The 23,281-nt window shown below is 42.4% G+C and overlaps 1 protein-coding gene across 1 annotated transcript in view; it reads left to right on the plus strand.

Moving 5' to 3' along the window:
* The first annotated feature begins 1,225 nt into the window (after positions 1–1,225).
* LOC136628710 (zinc finger protein 850-like) overlaps positions 1,226–23,281 on the plus strand; it is a 72,639-nt gene continuing 50,583 nt past the window's right edge. The window contains exons 1-26 of the mRNA XM_066604813.1: positions 1,226–1,303; positions 1,403–1,433; positions 1,544–1,554; positions 1,663–1,674; positions 1,832–1,843; positions 2,033–2,044; positions 2,307–2,318; positions 2,439–2,492; positions 2,590–2,616; positions 2,714–2,740; positions 3,011–3,022; positions 3,398–3,409; positions 3,729–3,782; positions 3,880–3,891; positions 3,979–4,005; positions 4,146–4,157; positions 4,270–4,281; positions 4,398–4,409; positions 5,169–5,180; positions 5,235–5,263; positions 12,322–12,400; positions 12,812–12,934; positions 13,277–13,341; positions 14,192–14,265; positions 16,622–17,562; positions 17,675–17,778. Coding sequence (XP_066460910.1) covers positions 1,226–1,303; positions 1,403–1,433; positions 1,544–1,554; positions 1,663–1,674; positions 1,832–1,843; positions 2,033–2,044; positions 2,307–2,318; positions 2,439–2,492; positions 2,590–2,616; positions 2,714–2,740; positions 3,011–3,022; positions 3,398–3,409; positions 3,729–3,782; positions 3,880–3,891; positions 3,979–4,005; positions 4,146–4,157; positions 4,270–4,281; positions 4,398–4,409; positions 5,169–5,180; positions 5,235–5,263; positions 12,322–12,400; positions 12,812–12,934; positions 13,277–13,341; positions 14,192–14,265; positions 16,622–17,562; positions 17,675–17,778 — 1,856 coding nt within the window. The remainder of the gene's footprint in view (positions 1,304–1,402; positions 1,434–1,543; positions 1,555–1,662; positions 1,675–1,831; positions 1,844–2,032; positions 2,045–2,306; positions 2,319–2,438; positions 2,493–2,589; positions 2,617–2,713; positions 2,741–3,010; positions 3,023–3,397; positions 3,410–3,728; positions 3,783–3,879; positions 3,892–3,978; positions 4,006–4,145; positions 4,158–4,269; positions 4,282–4,397; positions 4,410–5,168; positions 5,181–5,234; positions 5,264–12,321; positions 12,401–12,811; positions 12,935–13,276; positions 13,342–14,191; positions 14,266–16,621; positions 17,563–17,674; positions 17,779–23,281) is intronic.

Raw genomic sequence — 23,281 nt, forward strand, 5'->3', positions numbered from 1 at the left:
CAGAGCAGGAAGCGGTCATTTTGACCGCTCCTGCTCTGCTTCTACAAGCCACAGAAGAAGATGCCGGCTGGAAGGGACATGCCTGGCGATCGGACCTGGCCAGGCAAGGTGGGTACAATTTTTTTTTTTTAGTGTCAGAACCCCTTTAATGTGGAATATAATCCTACCCCCCGTTTCTGATGTGTAATTTGGTTGATTATTTTTGGTTATTTTGTGTTGATTTGTATTTCTTTTGTTTGTTCATCCACGGGAGGAGGTTGGGAACATCTGGGTCCGAATGCAGTATATTCCCATACATTTTACATCCATCCAGATGTTTGGGTGCGAAGTGTGCCGCATGCATCATCTCATCCTGCCAGTGGAGTGGCTTTACAGGGGATATAGTAGCAGGCTTATGTGTGTGCACATCCTTTGGGTTCAATACACCCCTATGACGCTGCCTGTGTGCGGGTTTCATCTCTGCTCAGGTCAGTACCCTGTTTATGACGGTGGTTACTTTGGTCTGATATATCAGTGAAATGATTTATTATAAACTATGAGTGAATGTAAATATAGTGACAGTTTAACCTGACACTAATGAGTTAGTTGTTTCTTCATCCGCACAGGAACACACTTATATACCTGTATGGTGTAGACACATTATTCCATCTATCCAGATACTGAGGTTGATTGATGGGGGATTTGCCTGTCTGTGGTTGTTCTTTTACAACAGAGCTGTGGATGCACGTGGTAGTGTCCTCTGTTGCTATAACCACAGACAGGCCACCCCACTGTGGTTATGGGACATGATGGACGGCCTAGGTGGGTCGTGTGACTCCGGGTCATGTGACTTATGACGTGATGGTCTAAAGCTCCGGTGTTCCCATATGGGACTTCAGCTGCTCCTGACGGGTCAGACACACGTCGAGGCGCTATCTGATGACGTGAGATGTGGGAGGTAGGCGCGGTCTGCGTAGATGTGTAGTCCACATCCCCATTTGTTTGCCTATTAATTTCACCTATGACCATATTTGGACCTTATGGAGCTTGTGACCAGATGTGTCCAATATCTTCTGAGTGGAATAAGGAGGAGGGATATCTGTCAGCTATTCTGATTGGTGCGCTAAAGAGTATATTTTAGCACTGCTTAACTTGATTTTATGCTTGACAAAGGCCCAGTTGGGGCGGAAACGTCGTCGTGTTTTGCACTAGTTTACAAATGGAGAACCAATAAAGGAGACACCTGATGGAACTGGACGTTCTCTTAAATCGCTGTGCGCTGCTCTACAAGGGATTTTCTTGGATACCATATAATGGGGTGATGGTGAGCGGCTGTTCTGCTCTCTGCTGTGATGTTATGGGGATGTAGTGCCGACCCCCCAAAAAGTCAAGATAATATCTGAGGTAACTGTCACTCTCTCAGGTAATCTCTGAGGTAACTGTCTCTCTCTCAGGTAATCTCTGAGGTAACTGTCTCTCTCTCTCAGGTAATCTCTGAGGTAACTGTCTCTCTCTCTCTCAGGTAATCTCTGAGATAACTGTCTGTCTGTCTGTCTCTCTGTAGGAATCTCTGAGGTAATTGTCTCTCTCTGGGAATCTCTGAGGTAACTGTCTCTATCAGGTAATCTCTGAGGTAACTGTGTCTCTCTCAGGTAATCTCTGAGGTAACTGTGTCTCTCTCAGGTAATCTCTGAGGTAACTGTGTCTCTCTCTCTCTGGTAATCTCTGAGGTAACTGTGTCTCTCTCAGGTAATTTTTGAGGTAACAGTCTGTCTGTCTCTCTTTCTCTGGTAATCTCTGAGGTAACTGTCTTTCTCTCTGGTAATCTCTGAGGTAACTGTTTCTCTCCCAGGTAATCTCTGAGGTAATTGTCTCTCTCTCTCTGGTAATCTCTGAGGTAACTGTCTCTATCAGGTAATCTCTGAGGTAACTGTCTTTCTCAGGTAATCTCTGAGGTAACAGTTTCTCTCTCTCTCTCTCTCCGGTAATCTCGGAGGTAACTGTCTCTCTCTCTCTCTGGTAATTTTGAGGTAACTGTGTCTCTCTCTCTCAGGTAATCTCTGAGGTAACTGTATCTCTCTCTCAGGTAATCTGTGAAGTAACTGTGTCTCTCTCTCTCTCTCTCTCTCTCTCTGGTAATCTCTGAGGTAACTGTGTCTCTCTCAGGTAATTTTTGAGGTAACTGTTTCTATCAGGTAATCTCTGAGGTAACTGTCTCTCTCTCTCTCTGGTAATCTCTGAGGTAACTGTCTCTATCAGGTAATCTCTGACGTAACTGTGTCTCTCTCAGGTAATCTCTGAGGTAACACTTTTTCTCTCTCTCTCAGGTAATCTCTGAGGTAACTTTCTCTCTCTCAGGTAATCTCTGAGGTAACTGTGTCTCTCTCAGGTAATCTCTGAGGTAACACTTTTTCTCTCTCTCTCTCAGGTAATCTCTGAGGTAACTTTCTCTTTCCCAGGTAATCTCTGAGGCAACTGTCTCCCAGGTAATCTCTGAGGTAACTGTCTTCCAGGTAATCTCTGAGGTAACTGTCTCTCTCTCTCTCTCTGGTAATCTCTGAGGTTACTGTCTCTCTCAGGTAATCTCTGAGGTAACATTTTCTCTCCCAGGTAATCTCTGAGGTAACTGTCTCCCAGGTAATCTCTGAGGTAACTGTCTCTCTCTCTCTCTCTGGTAATCTCTGAGGTAACTGTCTCTCTCAGGTAATCTCTGAGGTAACTTTTTCTCTCCCAGGTAATCTCTGAGGTAACTGTCTCCCAGGTAATCTCTGAGGTAACTGTCTCTCTCTCTCTCTGGTAATCTCTGAGGTAACTGTCTCTCTCAGGTAATCTCTGAGGTAACTTTCTCTCTCTCAGGTAATCTCTGAGGTGATTGTCTCTCTTTCACTCTCTCCCAGGTAATCTCTGAGATAACTGTGTCTCTCTCAGGTAATTTTTGAGGTAACAGTCTGTCTGTCTCTCTTTCTCTGGTAATCTCTGAGGTAACTGTCTTTCTCTCTGGTAATCTCTGAGGTAACTTTTTCTCTCCCAGGTAATCTCTGAGGTAATTGTCTCTCTCTCTCTGGTAATCTCTGAGGTAACTGTCTCTATCAGGTAATCTCTGAGGTAACTGTCTTTCTCAGGTAATCTCTGAGGTAACAGTTTCTCTCTCTCTCAGGTAATCTCTGAGGTAACTCTCTCTCTCTCTCAGGTAATCTCTGAGGTAACTGTCTCTCTCCCAGGTAATCTCTGAGGTAACTGTCTCTCTCCCAGGTAATCTCTGAGGTAACTGTGTCTCTCTCAGGTAATTTTTGAGGTAACTGTGTCTCTCTCTGGCAATCTCTAAGGTAACTGTCTCTCTCTCTCTGGTAATCTCTGAGGTAACTGTCTCTCTCTCTCTGGTAATCTTGAGGTAACTGTGTCTCTCTCTCTTTCTCAGGTAATCTCTGAGGTAACTGTATCTCTCTCTCAGGTAATCTGTGAAGTAACTGTGTGTCTCTCTCTCTCTCTCTGGTAATCTCTGAGGTAACTGTGTCTCTCTCAGGTAATTTTGAGGTAACTGTGCTTCTATCAGGTAATCTCTGAGGTAACTGTCTCTCTCTCTCTCTCTGGTAATCTCTGAGGTAACTGTCTCTATCAGGTAATCTCTGAGGTAACTGTGTCTCTCTCAGGTAATCTCTGAGGTAACAGTTCCTCTCTCTCTCTCAGGTAATCTCTGAGGTAACTTTCTCTCTCTCAGGTAATCTTTGAGGTAACTGTCTCTTTCCCAGGTAATCTCTGAGGTAACTGTCTCCCAGGTAATCTCTGAGTTAACTGTCTCCCAGGTAATCTCTGAGGTAACTGTCTCTCTCTCTCTCTCTGGTAATCTCTGAGGTAACTGTCTCTCTCAGGTAATCTCCGAGGTAACATTTTCTCTCCCAGGTGATCTCTGAGGTAACTGTATCTCTCTCTCTCTCTCTGGTAATCTCTGAGGTAACTGTCTCTCTCAGGTAATCTCTGAGGTAACTTTTTCTCTCCCAGGTAATCTCTGAGGTAACTGTCTCCCAGGTAATCTCTGAGGTAACTGTCTCTCTCTCTCTCTCTCTCTGGTAATCTCTGAGGTAACTGTCTCTCTCAGGTAATCTCTGAGGTAACTTTCTCTCTCTCAGGTAATCTCTGAGGTGATTGTCTCTCTCTCTCTCTCCCAGGTAATCTCTGAGGTAACTGTCTGTCTCCCAGGTAATCTCTGAGGTAACTGTGTCTCTCTCAGGTAATTTTTGAGGTAACTGTGTCTCTCTCAGGTAATTTTTGAGGTAACCGTGTTCCTATCAGGTAATCTCTGAGGTAACTGTCTCTCTCTCTTGCAATCTCTGAGGTAACTGTCTCTATCAGCTAATCTCCGAGGTAACTGTGTCTCTCTCATGTAATCTCTGAGGTAACAGTTTTTCTCTCTCTCTCAGGTAATCTCTGAGGTAACTTTCTCTCTCTCAGGTAATCTCTGAGGTGATTGTTTCTCTTTCTCTCTCTCTCAGGTAATCTTTGAGGTAACTGTCTCTTTCCCAGGTAATCTCTGAGGTAACTGTCTCCCAGGTAATCTCTGAGGTAACTCTCTCTCTCACTCTCTGGTAATCTCTGAGGTAACTGTGTCTCTCAGGTAATCTCTGAGGTAACATTTTCTCTCCCAGGTAATCTCTGACGTAACTGTCTCCCAGGTAATCTCTGAGGTAACTGTCTCTCTCTCTGGTAATCTCTGAGGTAACTGTCTCTCTCAGGTAATCTCTGAGGTAACTCTCTCTCTCTCTGGTAATCTCTGAGGTAACTGTCTCTCTCAGGTAATCTCTGAGGTAACTGTGTCTTTCTCAGGTAATCTCTGAGGTAACTGTCTCTCTCTCAGGTAATCTCTGAGGTAACTGTCTCTTTCCCAGGTAATCTCTGAGGTAACTGTCTCTCTCCCAGGTAATCTCTGAGGTAACTGTCGCTCTCCCAGGTAATCTCTGAGGTAACTGTCGCTCTCCCAGGTAATCTCTGAGGTAACTGTGTCTCTCTCAGGTAATCTCTGAGGTAACTGTGTCTCTCTAAGGTAATTTTTGAGGTAACTGTCTCTCTCAGGTAATCTCTGAGGTAACTGTGTCTCTCTGAGGTAATCTCTGAGGTAACTGTCTCTCTCCCCCAGGTAATTTCTGAGGTAACTGTCTCTCTCTGGTAATCTCTGATGTAACTGTCTCTCTCAGGTAATCTCGGAGGTAACTGTCTCTCTCTCAGGTAATCTCGGAGGTAACTGTCTCTCTCTCTCCCAGGTAATCACTGAGGTAACTGTGTCTCTCAGGTAATTTTTGAGTTAACTGTGTTTCTCTCAGCTAACCTCTGAGGTAACTGTCTCTCTCTCTCTCTCTGGTAATGTATGAGGTAACTGTCTCTCTCTCTCTGGTAATCTCTGAGGTAACTGTCTCTATCTCTCTCTCTCTCTGGTAATGTATGAGGTAACTGTCTCTCTCTCTCAGGTAATCTCTCAGGTAACTGTCTCTCTCACCCTCTCTCACCTTGTAAAGCACCCTATGAGCCCGGCCTTATGCTCATCTGTAGATCACCCCTGGTCATGTGATCCCTGACTCCTCCTACACACATGACTGATCACATGACGGTGACATCATCACAGGTCCTGTTAGCACACGGCTGCAGTCTGGCTCTGCGGTTGGAGGTATGTGTGCCCCTCATGCTGGTATTATTAACCCTTCACTGCCCGCCTGAGATGAGACGTCCTGACTGTGAGGTGAGCCGTGGCTTTTCTCCTCTTCTGTACTATTTCAGTAGCTGCGTTCATCTTGCGCCATCTTGTGGAATACAGCACACACTACACAGATCTGTATGTCCCGTACCTTTAGGCCTCTTTCACACAGGTGACACAAGATCGCCGCCTTGTTCCCACGATTTTGTAGCTACAGAGATGCGTTTTCATGTGAAAAATCGCGTATCGCATTGTTGCTGCCCACAATAAAGATTTTGGCGCGAGAAGGTTAAGCTCCGCCCCGAAGCCAAGCCCTAGCTTTACCCCAAAAACTAAAGGGAATACTTACCTAAATGCTCGGTCCGGCCCTCCCGCTGCTCTTCGGAGCTCCGCTGGGCCTCCTGCAATCCTCGTTAACCCACAGAAGTTCACTTCCTGGTTGAGGGATCCATAAATCCCGCCTCCAGGAAGCAATGGCTGTGATTATTTCATCCAGTACTGCACTGATTGGCTGAGTAGTGGCCAAAGAACCAATTACCAGCCAGCACATTGTGGAGGCGGGATTTGTGAATTGGCTGAGCCCTGGCATTGACTGGCCAATTCATAAACAGTCATCGCATTGGTTCATCGAGCGCTGCATTGATTGGCTGAGCAGTGCTGCATGAACCAATCAGAGCCATCGCTTTCTAAAGGCCGAATTTATGAATCCTTCAATCAGGAAGTGATCTTTTGTGGGCGAACGATGATTGCAGGATGCCCAGCGGAGCTCGGGAGAGCAGCGGGGGGTCCGGACCGAGCATTTTGGGTAAGTATTCCCTTTTTTCTTCCTGGAGTAAAGCTAAGGCTTAGTTTTAGTGAAGACCTGTATTCAAAAAATAAAACGTAACCCTTAATTACAAAGTTAAAGACTTATACATAGAACAGGGCTTCATAACGTTTGTTTTGGCATAAATGACACTTGGTTTAATAGGGTATGCACCAGTGTTGGATTTGATTAGGGTCAAGAGGTCCCTCAACATCAAATCCCCCCTCAGTAGGGAATAGTTAGAGTGTACTGGACCGATATAATGTGGTCATATGCCGTCTCGGTTGTCCGGCTATGTCTAACACGGGTGCTTGCCCTTATTTAAACCCATATAATTAAAATAGATGGTTTTATGGACATATCTATCAGTCCAGGACAAATAGGCTCTAAGAGTATTCAACTCAAGCGATGGTTGATTTCAAGGACATATTCATTAGTCCAAAAGAAAAAAAAAATTATTAATTTTTTATGTAGGCTCTATAGATGTTTAGCTCGACGCGTTTCTATCGCTTACACGATTCATCAGGAGCCGTATATTCAAATGAAGAAATAGAACCCAAAAGAACTGGGGGGATAGGTGAAATGGTGTACGTCTATATATTCTAAAGGTTCTAGATAGATCGTACAGCCAAGTCATAAAACAGTTCGACGAATCAATGTGCCCCTCAACTGATGGGTGCCGAGTAAGTATATAACCATCCGTAATCAGCCAGGCCAGATATCCTGGTCACGATAAACCAGAATAATCCCAATAGCTGATGCCTGGAAGGTTTAGAAAAGATGTTGCCAGACCGATTTCTTAAGAGATAGTGAAGTACGATAACTTAACTATGAGTGTCGGATATTCAAGCCTCGACCTCAAAAAATTGCTATCTTCTAGCTCTGAGGTCCCTAAGGTTGGTAAGACCAACAGTTAGAGTATCCAATGAATGCCCTAACTACTTTGTCCCTAGCTCATGACTCAATGCTGATCATTCGTCAAGATATTTGGACAGGAACCAAAAAAAAAAGAAGAATCGGCAGCAGCTCCAGCCCTGAAGGTAGATGCCTGCAGCCTCTTTCTTTCTTTCCTTCTTTCTTTCTTTCTTTGTTTCTTTCCTTCTTTCTTTCTTTCTTTCTTTCTTTCTTTCTTTCTTTCTTTCTTTCTTTCTTTCTTTCTTTCTTTCTTTCTTTGATTCCTTCTTTCTTTGATTCCTTCTTTCTTTCATTCCTTCTTTCTTTCATTCCTTCTTTCTTTCATTCCTTCTTTCTTTCCTTCCTTCTTTCTTTCCTTCCTTCTTTCTTTCATTCCTTCTTTCTTTCATTCCTTCTTTCTTTCATTCCTTCTTTCTTTCATTCCTTCTTTCTTTCATTCCTTCTTTCCTTCTTTCTTTCTTTCCTTCTTTCCTTCTTTCTTTCATTCCTTCTTTCTTTCATTCCTTCTTTCCTTCTTTCTTTCTTTCCTTCTTTCCTTCTTTCCTTCTTTCTTTCATTCATTCTTTCTTTCATTCCTTCTTTCTTTCTTTCTTTTCTTCTTTCTTTCTTTTCTTCTTTCTTTCTTTCTTTCCTTCTTTCCTTCTTTCTTTCTTTCCTTCTTTCCTTCTTTCTTTCTTTCCTTCTTTCCTTCTTTCTTTCTTTCCTTCTTTCTTTCCTTCTTTCTTTCTTTCCTTCTTTCTTTCTTTCTTTCGTTCCTTCTTTCTTTCCTTCCTTCCTTCTTTATTTCCTTCTTTCTCTCCTTCCTTCTTTCCTTTATTCCTTCTTTCCTTCCTTCCTTCCTTCTTTCCTTCCTTCCTTCTTTCCTTCCTTCCTTCTTTCCTTCCTTCTTTCCTTCCTTCCTTCTTTCCTTCTTTCTTTCCTTCTTTCTTTCCTTCTTTCTTTCTTTCCTTCTTTCTTTCCTTCTTTCTTTCCTTCTTTCTTTCTTTCCTTCTTTCTTTCCTTTCTTCTTTCTTCTTTCTTTCCTTCTTTCTTTCTTTCCTTCTTTCTTTCCTTCTTTCTTTCCTTCTTTCTTTCCTTCTTTCTTTCCTTCTTTCTTTCTTTCTTTCTTTCTTTCGTTCCTTCTTTCTTTCCTTCTTTCTTTCCTTCCTTCCTTCTTTATTTCCTTCTTTCTTTCCTTCCTTCTTTCCTTTATTCCTTCTTTCCTTCTTTCTTTCCTTCTTTCCTTCTTTCTTTCCTTCCTTCCTTCTTTCCTTCTTTCTTTCCTTCCTTTCTTCTTTCCTTCTTTCCTTCCTTCCTTCTTTCCTTCTTTCTTTCCTTCTTTCTTTCTTTCCTTCTTTCTTTCCTTCTTTCTTTCTTTCCTTCCTTCTTTCTTTCTTTCGTTCCTTCTTTCTTTTCTTCTTTCTTTCCTTCCTTCCTTCTTTATTTCCTTCTTTCTTTCCTTCCTTCTTTCCTTTATTCCTTCTTTCCTTCTTTCCTTCTTTCCTTCTTTCTTTCCTTGTTTCCTTCTTTCTTTCCTTCTTTCCTTCCTTCTTTCCTTCTTTCTTTCCTTCCTTCCTTCTTTCCTTCTTTCTTTCTTTCCTTCTTTCTTTCCTTATTTCTTAAACTCATTCTGCCTCCTGCAACCGTTGTCCGGCTATTCTTTCTTTCTTTCTTTCCTTCTTTCTTTCTTTCCTTCTTTCTTTCTTTCCTTCTTTCTTTCCTTCCTTCTTTCCTTATTTCTTAAACTTATTCTGCCTCCTGCAACCGTTGTCCGGCTATTTATTACCTCTGTCACCTGACCAGACACAGCCAATCACAGCCTATCTGGTTGCTAGGTTACCTGCATCCCTTGTGTAAACTGACTCAGTTTAAACCTCTAGGGCTGGTTATTATATTACTGGTCCCCATAGCTAAACAGCGCATTGTAGTGCATTTCTCCAGGCCACTGCACAGGAAGTTTATTTAAAACAAGCGTGCACCAAATGCCTCTTCATTTACACCAACTGCTAGTAGCGCCAGGTTTTACCAACACGTTGTTGTAGTAACTCTTCCTCAATGTGTCAGTAAGATAGAAGCTTCCACACCTGCTGTGAGGGAAAAAAAAGTTGGCAAGCCTGTTTCTTCTATTTTGGCGCAAAGTATTTGTAAATTTGTCTAAATCTCCGCACGCCTTAATTCTGGGGAAGTTCTAGACACAAATCTGTTGAAAACACATTGATAAACAAGGGCCTCTCCGATATCTGGATGCCCTGTCACTTTAGACCAATGGATAGTGCAACAAACTTCAAACACCCACTAAAGATGGCTCATCAAGATGGGATAATCATTCAATCCAGGCTGTTTAACCCCTTACATGCCATGGTCAACAGTGTTTTTAGCTTCCATGCAGTCAGATAGAAACAGGGTTTCTATTTCTCCCTTATTGCCTCCAGAAAGTGACCAGAGATACTCAGGAGTTCCCATTGTACCCGATGGCCCAATGAAGGACCCCAGGGTATCCAACTTAGCCCTTCTATGAAGACTAGTTACACGCGTGTCAGTTTTCACTGCAATTCGAATAGAGTGACCACTCCCATACTGGGACTTTAATTTTTTTTAAACACCTTAAGGCCTGTTTCACACGGATTTCCTACTATAAAGTTGCATCGCACCGCATGAAAATTGCATTTTAGTGCAAAGCAATGCAACAGAAAGGAAGGATCCAAAGAGAAACATGGGCTACAAAATATCACAAGTCAAGGGCATATCTAGTTACCCACAGTTTTTTGTTTTTCGCAATGTCGCAGGTAACAAAACATTGCTAATGTGAAGGAACCCATAGGAAGGCATGGGCTTCAAATACACACAATTTGTAGCACTGTCGCATCGCGAGAAAATTGTGCGATTTTGTCGCCTCGGGGAAACAGGCCTAATGCCACAGGATGTAAGTATGTCCTGACTGGATGGTACCAAAAGCAACAGGACATAAACTTAGGATCTGTGGATGACATGGGCTCAGAAGTGTAGATCGCGGCATGTAAAGATCTCACAAAGGTAGCGCGTTCTACACACTATATTTCCTGCATGGAATAAAATGAAAAATATAGCCAAAACGCTTATTTCTCTTCATTTTTCCTCCCAAAAAATACCAAAAAAATGATTAAAAAAAGCTGTATGAACCCCATTATGGTATGAATGAAAACTGCAGCCCGTCATGCAGAAAACAAGCCCTCTTCTGGAGCAGTCATCAATAGTTGATTGGTGGTGGTCCATCGCTCAGGATCCCCATCGATCAGCTGATCAGGTGAGCGCCGCTTCAGTCTGTACCAGGTACAGCGCCGTATATTGTATAGCAGTTGTTCCTGGTATCAAATCTCCATCCCGTTCACTTGAATGGGACGGCCACATGATGAATGCTCGTGACCTCACTGGCCTCTTCAATCAGGTGATTACGGTGATCCCAAGTGGTTGACCCCCACTGACCGACTAATGATGACTTTTGCAATTTCTAAATGGGGTGAAACAAAAAGTGGCAAAATTGAGCTTGTTGGGTTTTTTTTCGTTTTAGCGAGGGGCTGTTTTTGAACTGTTCACTTTGCAGTAAAATCACATGATCATTATCCTATAATAAAGCAATATGGAAATGATATTTATATGTCTTTTTTTTAGTTTTCCGTCAGTGCTGATGTGGGAGGGCTTGTTTTTTTTTGCAACGAGCCCTGTAGTTTTTATTGCTACCCTTCTGGAGCACCTTAAACTTTTTTATTCATTATTTCTTGGAAGCGGTAACCAAAAAAAGGCGCAATTCTGGAATGCTTTTTTTTTTTACTTCATTCACAGTACCGAACAAATGAGGTGATGTTTTCATAAATTCCACTTTTACAGATGCAATGATGCTAATTTTTAGATTTTGGTAAAATTTCTTATTCTTTTTCTTTTAATGGGACGATGGAAAAAGTTTTTTTTAAATTTTAGTATTTTTATTCTTGCTGTAATTATAAAATCTTTATTTTACCTATTATTATTTAATCCTTATTCCCTTAGCGGACTTGAACTTGCATTCATTTGATTGCTTATGCTATATTATCCATTATACAGTATGCGGACAGCCAATCATTCATGGCTGTCCTTCAGAAGGCTCTCAGTTGCCATAACACCCCGATGGCATGATACAATCTCATAATAGGGGAGGACCAATAGGAATGCCTTATTCTCCATTGGGAAATGTAAATCCCGTCGTCAGAATTGATGGGGGGATTAAAGGATTAACAGCTGCACTTGGGGTAATCTACATTCACTGCTCTTATGGGCGAGTGTTAGCTGTGATGTATAGTTGACACCTGCCATTTCTGGAGTGATCTTGGCCCCCGATCTGGCTCCATACAATCACACCTGAAGTGCATCACATATGTGACGGGGTTAAAGTATGTTTTTCCTAAAGCACATGTGCGCCTCTCGGGATTTTATGCTGCTTGTAGTTCTTGCACCAGAAGACTCCGGACAGCTTCGCTTTAATCTCTCTTCAGATCTCTCCCTTACGGTGTATTCACGTGGGCGATTTTCCTCTGTGAGCTCAGTGTGTTGTAAGACACAAAACCTAAACGGATATAAAACCCCTCGAATTCAATGGGTCTTTTTACATGTGCGATTTCCTCTCGCAGTGATACAGCGGGGCAGAAAAATGCATTTTGTCCTGTTTTTCTATGGAGTTATAATCACATTTTTAAATGTACGCAAAATGTGCGAGTCACATTGTACTCACATAGAAAACCCCATTTTATACAACCACAATATGAATCCAAGTGTTTCTGACCAATGTTGCGGTTTTCTGTGTAAATACGGCCTAATTCTGCCTTATAATTGTATTGCTTTACATGTGAATTTATGTGTTTTTTAAAAATCGTCTTCCCATTCAGGTCATACAATATAAAATTCTCTGATGACGTCTACATAAGAACATTTTTCTGACTGTACCATTAAGGATGGAGAAGGACAAAAACAAGATGGCGGAGAGCGTATTAAATCTCACCCTAGAGATACTTTTCCAGCTTACTGGAGAGGTGAGAGATTCTGATGATGTCACATTACATCATTCTTATCTATGGTAATGACAGATGATGTCACTGGAGAGGGGAGAGATTCTGATGATGTCACATCACATCATTCTTATTTATGGTGATAACAGATGATGTCACTGGAGAGGGGAGAGATTCTGATGATGTCACATTACTTCATTCTTATCTATGGTAATAACAGATGATGTCACTGGAGAGGGGAGAGATTCTGATGATGTCACATTACATCATTCTCATCTATGGTAATAACAGATGATGTCACTGGAGATGGGAGGGATTCTAATGATGTCACATTACATCATACTTATCTATGATAATAACAGATGATGTCACTGGAGAGGTGATGGACTCCGGAAATGTCTGTCGTGATATTTATTAATGTCTCCCCATACACAGGACTACACAGTAGTGAAGAGCTCTAGTGATTGCCACCGGTCCCCTGTGTTTGAAAGATGGGGAAGACCCCTGAGCCCAATCACGAGGCCCCCACCTCACCCCCTGATACATGAGGACCTCAATGTACAGAAGATTCTAGAACTCACCAACAAGATGATTGAGCTGCTGACTGGAGAGGTGACGCTGCAGGGAATGCTGGGACATTATACAATAACAGCACTGGAGGCTTCTGAGTGATGACTGTATATTGTGTTGTCAGGTTCCTATAAGGTGTCAGGATGTCGCTGTCTATTTCTCCTTGGAGGAGTGGGAGTATTTAGAAGGACACAGGGATCTGTACAAGGACACCATGATGGAGACCCACCAGCCGCTCCCATCACCAGGTAATGGACAGGACTAAATCCATGGGGACTTTATTATCTGTATATAAAGAATGACTTTAGTGTCCATCTGTGTTTTCTGCAGTTCCATTCAGTAAGAGAAGAATTCCAGAGAGATGTCCCTATCCTCTTTTTCCACAGGACTATCAGGTAGGTGGAGATGTCCATCTGATCTGTAGAAGGCTGTGAAGCTCTTGTCTTCAGTCTTATTAGATGTCTTCTACTTGTGTGATGAGGCCGGTGGAGATGGCAGGATTACCGCTGACCAGAGACATTACATCTTGTCTGGATCTTCTCCCAGTGTTCTGGCGGTGGAGACTGCTGGTGGGAATAAGGTGCCAACAGGTTGGATTTATATTTATCTGCTCCTTTATTTCCCCAAGACAAGCAGTGGATGTGTCTGGTAGACGCTGATTACCTCCACTGAGACAACGTGCAGCGTGACTAGCCATGCCGGATATATATGTGTATAGGGGTGGATATAAAACCTATATGGCTGATTTAGGTTGGGACCAAATGTAGGAACATTCTTTGGACAGTGGCCCTCTGCACTCAGTGTCTGCCTCTGCATGTGTATGAGGTTCCTGAGGGGTCATTAAACCATCATCTAATTCTCCGTCCAGCTTCCAGACCTGCAGCCATAGGCGTACTGTCAGAGGTTGCGGTGGTGACCCGCCCCTGCGCTCAGGGGGCCTCCAGGGCCGCCATCCACCATACACATTCAGTGCATTACCAGCTGGCCGCTCTGTCTGTAGCACCGCACCGATCACAGGGCAGACAGTGTTGCCAGCTTAAGAAGAAGCAGAGTAGAGGAGTGGGGAGGAGGAGGAGAGAGGCAGCCACACTGGCTGGTAGGGAGTGATGATGTCATCATGTGCAGCTGTATGCAGCACGATCTAGGTCAGGGTACGGGGGGGGGGGAGTGGAAGCGGGGGATGGGGCCCTGAGCTGAACCTTTGCACCCGGGCCCCTGAACCTTTAGGTTTGCTCCTGCCTGCAGCTATGTGGCTCAGATAACTATTCCTGTCAGGTCATTCTTCGTTCTCATGATGATTAACGATCTCTTCAGGTCATGTAAAACCTTCCACACGACTTCTCCAACCGTCTGCTGACTTTTACAATATTTGTCTCACAGCTTTTGTATCACGATGAAGATCTGACCAATATTAATACTACAGGGACAAATGTGAGGGGCGATCAGCGGTGTAAAGAGGAGATTCCTACAGATAACCGCCCAGGTGAGTAGTAAGCACTAAATACAGCAGAGAAGAGTCATAGATTCTCCTCGGTCAGCGGCTGCTGATAGTTATGTAGATTTATAACCTCTGGTATCTGTCAGTTTCCGCTGTATATTCCCCCCTTCAGCCGGAGTACAAACTAAATATGGCTGACAATGTGATACGTTATAGGAGATAACACATGATGGGCATTGAAATTATGAACATGAAATATTTGTGATGGAAGCTTCCTTTTTCATCATCTGCTGCCAGTACTAATTAGGAAAAACTGCACAATATTCAGAGTTCAGAAGCAATAGTTCTTATTAAATTCATATAACTTTACTGACATAGACCCAGGTAACAGAATACATGGAGACATAGACCCAGGTAACAGGATACAGAACGTGGAGACATATGTGATGCACTTCAGGTGTAATTGCATGGAGCAGGATTGGGGGCCAAGACCACTCCAGAACTGGCAGGTGTCAACAATACATCACAGCTAACACTCGCCCACAAGAGCCGTGAATGCAGATTTCTCCAATTGCAGCTGTTAATCCTTCAATACCCCCATCAATTCTGACGACAGCATTTTCATTTCCCAATGGAGAATAAGGTATCCCTATTGGTCTTCCCCCATTAGGAGATTGTAGCATTCCATCGGGGTGGTATGGCAGCCGAGAGCCTTCTGAAGGGCAGCTATGAATGATTGCCTGTCCGCATACTGTATAATGCAATATACTGAATAAGCAATCAGATGCCTGCAAGTTCAGGCTGGCTACACACAACTGGGTCATATTCCATGGGAGCCAGCATGCGAAATCCGACCCTGTACCAAGCCAGCATCCGCATTTCTTTCTTCTTTCTGTACTGCATCGGACATGCGAAGTGCAGTTTGTTAATTTTAAATCCCCGGGTTTCCCAAGCAGTCACCATGGGGTTGACGCGGGTAGCCGCAACCTTTCCCCAATATCATTGTGGAAGCACCACAGGTCAGACAGCTTCCACTGAGTTCAATGGTAGCCGTCCGTGTGGAATCCGCACTAAAATAGAGCATGCTGCGATTTTTCCTCTACGAGTGGAAAATCGCAATTGATTTCCGCTCGTGTGCAGGAAAGAATGCTTTTCCATAGCATGCTATACATGGTATTTGCTGCATAATCCGGATTGGGTGTCCAGATTCCACCATTAATAAAGCTATATGGACATAGACCTAGATAACAGTATACAGAATGTGGAGACTTAGACACAGGTAAAAGGTTACAGAACATAGAGACATAGACCCAGATGACAGAATGCTGAACATGGAGACATAGAGCCAGGTAAGAGAATACAGAACGTGGAGACATAGACCTAGATGACAGAATACAGAACATGGAGACATAGACCCAGATAACAGAATACAGAACATGAAGACATAGACCCAGATAAGAGAATACAGAACGTGGAGACATAGACCTAGATGACAGAATACAGAACATGGAGACATAGACCCAGATAAGAGAATACAGAACGTGGAGACATAGACCTAGATGACAGAATACAGAACATGGAGACATAGACCCAGGTAACAGGATACATAACGTAGAGACATAGATTCAGATCACAGACTACAGAACATGGAGACATAGACCCAGGAAACAGGATACATAACGTAGAGACATAGATTCAGATCACAGACTACAGAACATGGAGACATAGAGCCAGGTAACAGGATACAGAACATGGAGACATAGACCTAGATGACAGAATACAGAACATGGAGACATAGACCCAGGTAACAGGATACAGAACATGGAGATATAGGCCAAGTTCAGTGGTCTGTTACTTATTGGGTAATGTGTAATGATTTTAACAACTTACATGTTGTTTTTGTAGCTCAAAGCAAGACAGGAGTGGAGTTTATTGACGAAGTGCTGCTAGCCTTATCCACCTGCCCTATTATACTGCATACTGAAAAAACTATCACAGTAGGTGGCTGGGGCTAGCAGCACCTCATCAATAAACTTGACTTATTTCTTCTGGGAGCTGCAAAAATGGCCTGAAATGTCTTTCACTTATGAGGTAATGTGCAGTGTTTTTTCAAGTTCACTGAAATTGGCATTCATTACTACTTTATGCTGCTTTCAGTGAGAAGAGAAAAGACATGATAGATTTCTTTCAAAGTTCATTTTGCTCAAAAATAGTAAAATTAGTTTTATTCTTGGCAGATGACTGTACCGTGAGCTCAAAGGGACGTCTAATATCTGCAGATTGTAAAGCAGAAGATTGTGGTATCACACAAAATACATATGAAGAACCTGTTATTATCCCAGATATCCCCTCAGCCCTTCCCAGCAAAGATCCATCATCTGATCCTCTTATACAGGTCCCATCTTCTGAGTCATCACAGACTGATAAGCAGAAGAAAAGTCACAGAAAGAGAGAACATCAAGGAGCTCACACAGGGGAGAAGACATATTCATGTCCAGAATGTGGTAGATGTTTTACAGAAAAATCAGATCTTGTTACACATCAGAAAATTCACACAGGAGAAAAGCCATATTCATGCACAGAATGTGACAAATGTTTTACCCATTTATCATATTTTCTTAGACATCAAAGAATTCACACAGGAGAGAAGCCATTTTCATGTTCATACTGTGGGAAATGTTTCACTCAGAAACCACATCTTGTTGTACATCAACGTCGTCACACAGGAACAGAACCATTTCCATGTACAGAATGTGGGAAATGTTTTACTGTGAAATCACATCTTGTTACACATCAGAGAATTCACACAGGGGAAAGGCCGTTTTCATGTACAGAATGTGGGAAAGGTTTTACTGCAAAAGCAGATCTTGTTAGACATCAGAGAACTCACACAGGGGAGAAGCCATTTTCATGTTCAGAATGTGGGAAATGTTATACTGTAAAATCAACTCTTTTTATGCATCAGAGAATTCACACTGGGGAGAAGCCATATTTATGTTCAGAATGTGGGAAATCCTTTATAAAGAAATCGGATCTAGCAAAACATCAGAGAATTCATACAGGAGAGGAGCCATTTTCTTGTTCAGAATGTGGGAAATGTTTCATTCAGAAAGCACATCTTGTTAGCCATCAGAGAATTCACACAAGGGAGAAGCCATTTTTATGTACTCTTTGGAAAGTGTCCTAACAGAATGTGTGTTCTAACAGAACATCAGAGAACACACTCAGCAGAGAAACCTTTTTTATGTACAAAATGCAAGAAATGTTCTTTAAAAAACAGATCCTTTTAGACCTCAGAGAATTCACATGGGGAGAAACCATTTTCATGTTCACAATGTGAGAAATGTTTTACTCAGAAATCAATTCCTGGACATGACAGAACTCACACAATGAAGTAGCCATTTTCTTTTTTTCTCTCATAACTCGTTTTACTGATAAATAGTTTAAGTTTGAATAACAAGTTACCACCTGAGTAAAGTGTGATGTCATAAAAGAGAAAGGGAAGCAATTTAGAGCACTAAATGATGAATAAGAACTGCATGTAACTACCGATAAACATCTGTTATACAGAAAGCAAATGGAATCCAGATAGCATTTATTGTTGTGGATAGCAATATTATAGAGCGGCTTCTCCAACTATGAAGACTATCACTATTCCAGGAAGATGATAAAGTGACATACAGCAAAATCAGAGCGCTATTTGGTCAGATAAGATGGGGTTATAAAGCATCAGACTGAGCAATTATCCAACTACATTATATCTAGAGTTCAAAGTAGCTGATCCAGGAGCTGCATGAAGATATGGGACCTCAGTGGCAGGTTTTCTCTCCTCCATACTGGACTTGGGTGGAGACGGCGTGCCTGGAGCCCCCTTAGTTAAGTCAAATGTGCATACCGTGTTTCCCCGAAAATAAGACAGTGTCTTATATTAATGTTTGTTCAAAAGGGTTTAACTTTTTTACATGTATAGCTGCCTGGACACTATTTAAATTGACTTTTTTAATTAACTGTTAGCAGGGCTTCATTTTGGAGTAGGACTTATATTTCAAGCATCCTCAAAAAGCCTGAAAAATCATTTTGCATCCTCAAAAATTCTGGAAAATCATGCTATGTCTTATTTTCAGGGTATGTCTTATTTTCAGGGAAACAGGGTAGATGCAGGTACATGTATTAATGTGAAATATTCTACTAACTCATTCCTAATTGTTAATAAAACTTTGCATTTAAAAACGTATAGGCTTGCATCTGGGCCGATATTTCTTTTTCCTTTTAGATGTTAAGATTTTTCCTGATAACTAAAGGAGAGGAGGGAGAGCTTACAGTATCTTGTGCATTAATAGTGAGAGGAGAATCACACTGCAGATGCAGACTTCGTGGAATTTAATAGGAAACATTTTGGCTTTGAAAATTATTCTTTCATACTTCGCCTTGTAAAAAATAAGGTATTATAAAACCGCATCAACAGAAAATTAAGAAAACTAGAATGTGGCAACAAATGGGCATATTTTTTTTCTTGAAAGTTTATTGTTTTTAAAAAGTAAAATTGGGATTGCTGTCATCATACTAAAGGCCCATTGACACACAAAGATAATCTTTCAAAAGATTAAAAGGTCAGCGATCATTTTGCATAAAGTACTAATCGGCACTAACTGCTATTAGTGCTTTATCAGCTTCATTTGCATACAAATTAGCTTCAGGGAGCTGTTGCAGAACTCAGCAGGAGGTCTGAGCTCTGTAATTAGATAAATTGTTCAGCCATGGGCTGATAAGAGGAAACTGTCATATCTAGCTCCTCGTTGAGAATTCAGCACCATGGACAGCAGACACAGCATTGCCTTATCTTCACTCTGGCTGAATGATGGTTTAAATGCACAGCTGAAAATCATCATTCAGCCGAAGAATGAAAGATGGGAGCATTTACATGCAAAGATTATCGCTCAAAAGATGGCTAAATGAGCCTTAACTTTATTCTGTGAGTTAACACATCATTTTTGCCTTACTGTGAATGACTTTAAATGCAAGAATCCCCAAAATGGGTATGGGATGAGCAAACCCAATACATTTAGTTAAACCCTTAGATGCTACATCAACTTATGAGTCAGATAGGGCAGTGTGGTTTACTTATGGAACAGGGAGGAGCTCTGCTGATATGCTCTTTCCCTCCCTCGGTGCTTACCACTGTTAAATCTTTAGCCAGCATTGCCCAGCTACTCACTGTGAGTCTCAAAACAAACAAGTGCTTTCTCCTTCCAAAATCAAGAAATACTAGAATTCAGAGATGATCTTGGCTCCCAAATAACTCAAGTACGGTTTCCGAGATCACAGTTGGGTCTCCCTTCCCAGAGCCAGCTCCAAGCCCACACTATTCACTTTTGCAGTCTTTCCTTAACAGCTTCTAACACCAGCTAGGACCTTAGAGAATATCTCAGGGCTTTATCTACCAGGGGGCTCTTGGAGAATGGTTTCTCAAGGCTGGAGCAGATAAATAAGTCATAAATGGAGGCTTTTAAGTTAGAGCTGCAATCCAGAAGGATTGGAGCGAGCCGACATCCACAGAAGATCTGTGCTTAGTTCTCCAAGATGTTAGAAATAACGTCTCTGCCGAATTCCTTCAAAAACTGTGTGCAAGTTTACCTAGAAGAATTGATGCAGTTGTGGAGGTAAAGGGCGGTCACAAATATTGATGTGATTTATGTTTCTCTTTTGATTGGTCAATTTTTATTTTGTTAATTGACAAAAATAAATTAGCATTTTTAATTTGAAAGGATTCTTACTCTGCAGCAGTTTTTCCACACCTGTCTAAAACATTTGCACAGTACTGTAGTACCCCTTGTGGTGACTGCTTTCTTGAGGTTTTATAGTTTGTTTTTCTATTAAAAATCTATCTTTTCTCCTTAGGGAGAGCACTAAGATGGTGAGTGAGGAGAATCAAATGGCCATGCATGCTCCTCTGGGTTATATACATATGCACTGTGGAGGTTTGCTTCCATCTCCCTTATTTGCATATTTCCCAGAGGAGCGTGCATGGCCATTTGAGTCTTCTCACTCACCGTCTAGGTGCTCTTCCTGAGGAGAAAAGATAGCATTTCTGACCCCCATCCCAGGCCTCTCTCTAGCAAAGCCAGACTCCTGCCTTACACTGATGAAGGGCAAATACCCTGAAACAGCTGTCTGTGCATGGAGTCTGGCTTTGCTTTTAATTCCCAGTCATTGATGCAAGGCTTGTATAAAGAGTCTGACTTTGGCTTGAAGGAATGCTGGCTTCCAGTAGGTGGCACTGTGGAGGTATTATTTCATCTCTATTAAAAATTGTAACTGTAGAATCAATACCTTGAGTGCTGTGCCATCTTCACATGGATGTGCTCTCCATCCAGGGCCCTGAAAGAGTTAGAAAACTGCACTACAGATAGAAAACCACCTGCAATATCCAGCCATTGTTGCTCTGTTGGCTCTGGCATCACCAACTGCAAGGGAAGAGAGAGAGAGAGAGTTTCAAAAAGATCTTGAAAAGCTTGAACAGTGGGCAGCGACTAACAGAATGGTATTTAACAAGGAGAAATGCAAAGTCCTACATCTGGGCAAGAAAAATGAAAAAAGCACATACAGAATGGGAGGAATTGAGCTAAGCAGCAGCACATGTGAAAAAGACTTGGGTATACTAATAGATCATAGACTGAACATGAGTCAACAATGTGATGCAGCAGCCAAAAAGGCAAACACAATTCTGGGATGTATGAGGTGAAGCATAGAGTCTAGATCACGTGAGGTCATTATCCCCCTCTACTCTTCCTTAGTCAGACCTCATCTGAACTACTGTGTCCAGTTCTTGGCACCCCACTTTAAAAAAGGCATAAACAAACTAGTTCAGAGAAGAGTTACCAAGATGGTAAGCGGTCTGCAAATCATGTCCTATGAGGAACAGTTAAAGGATCTGGGAATGTTTAGTTTGCAAAAAGAAGGCTGAGAGTAGAATTAATAGCTGTCTACAAATATCTGAAGGGCTGTCACACTGTAGAGGGATCAGCCCTATTCTCATTTGCACAAGGAAAGACTAGAAGCAATGGGATGAAACTGAAAGGGAGGAGGCACAGATTAGATATTAGAAAAAAACTTTCTGACAATGATGGTGATCAATGAGTGGAACAGGTTACCATGGGAGGTGGTGAGTTCCCCTTCAATGGATGACCATGGAGGTCCCTTCCAACTCTCCCATTGTATTATTCTAGATGGTCCCAAACGGCATTACTGATCACCTACACTATCTTGGCCTAGTTGTCCTACTCAGCAGAAACTCAAACTCCAAGGATATGAAAGAGTTGACTAATCTATTTAAAACAAAATATTTGGTCTAGATGCACATTCTTGTCCTGTTAGGTTAACTTACTTTCACTGTTCCCCCATCTTCAAAACATCTAGCTTCAGTGCATTTCAAGGCGCATTTAACCCCGTAAGGACATGGCCTATTTTGGGCTTATGTCTTGTTATAGTGATCATAGGCAGTGGTAATACAGGACGCCTGTAGGTAGCATCCTGTTACCGTGGAAATATTTTTTCCTCATTCCCCTCCCCCCCCCCCCCCCCCAAACTCCCCTGTTAAAAAAAATCATAACTCTTTTATTTATCCATCAACGTAGCTGTATGAGGGCTTGAATTTTGTGGTACGAGTTGTATTGTTCAGAAATCAATAGGGGAACAGCAACGATCCTGAATAAACACCACTGTTAGTGGGGGTGAGAAAAGTAAATCGCAGCACACGCTTCAACAGAGTCCAGACTTCAGTGGGCTCAAACAGTACAGTCCATTAATGGATGTTCCAATAAAGCTAAGTATTTTTTCACTTTCTTTACTCTTGCTGTGCTGCTTCACACCCATTAATGAGTTGTATGAGTTTAAAAATTCTGAGTCGTGTGAAATGGGAAAAAGAGCGAAATTCCACTATCTTATGGTATTAACAATATCAAATTGATATAGTGTTTTGTTTTTTGCGGTACTACTTTTATTTTTTCAAAGATCTTTAATTTTTTTAAATTATTTTCTGCAGGGGGGCGGAGCCTGACCGCGGAGCTAGATGGCCGCTTGAGACCGGAGCTCCCACAGTACAGCGCCAGCAGAGGACTCACAGCATCGCTCACAGCTGCTAAAATGCCCAAATACTTAAGGGACAAAGGAGGAGAAAAACCCTGCACACCCAGGACAACCAAGAATCAGACGGGGATGCAGCGCTTTCTGGAGGAACGCGGCTCCCGCTCTCCTCACCCGACCTTCAAGATGGCGCCGGCCCATGAGGCTGCATCTGCCTGCAGTAAGTAGGGGGAGGGAGAACTATCCTCTGATGAGGAAGACTCGGGGACTGTGTCTCGGGGGTTTATGAAGAAGCTGATAACAAACGCTCTGCACCCCCTTATAAATGACCTGACAGAAATAAAAGATGATATAAAGCAGATGGGGCGCAGGGTTGAAGACCTAGAGACTGCCTCCGCATCTGTAACATCCCATGCCCTGACCATAGCCAAAATATTAAAAGACCAACACGATAACTTAAACAAAGCCCTTATTCTCCAGGAAGATCTGGAAAACCGCAATCGGAGGTGTAATGTCCGCTTTAAGGGCATACCCGAATCCTGGGCAGCGAAGGCCCTGTGTAAAGTTGCCACTGAAATATTTGGACAGTTACTGGGGTTGGAAAGAGCAGCGACAATTTCTGTAGAACGTATTCACCGTGCTCTCAGACCCCTCCAACAGAGCCTCCCAGGGATGTTATCTGCAGGCTCCTCTCCTTCCAGGACACCTCTGCCGTCCTGAAAGCTGCAAGACTCCACAAAGATTTAACGTATGGGGACTCTCCAATTCAAATCTTCCAGGACCTATTTCCAGCCACCCTAACGAAGCGACGTATT

This window comes from Eleutherodactylus coqui, chromosome 5 (assembly GCF_035609145.1).
Source record: "Eleutherodactylus coqui strain aEleCoq1 chromosome 5, aEleCoq1.hap1, whole genome shotgun sequence".
Lineage (NCBI taxonomy): Eukaryota > Metazoa > Chordata > Amphibia > Anura > Eleutherodactylidae > Eleutherodactylus > Eleutherodactylus coqui.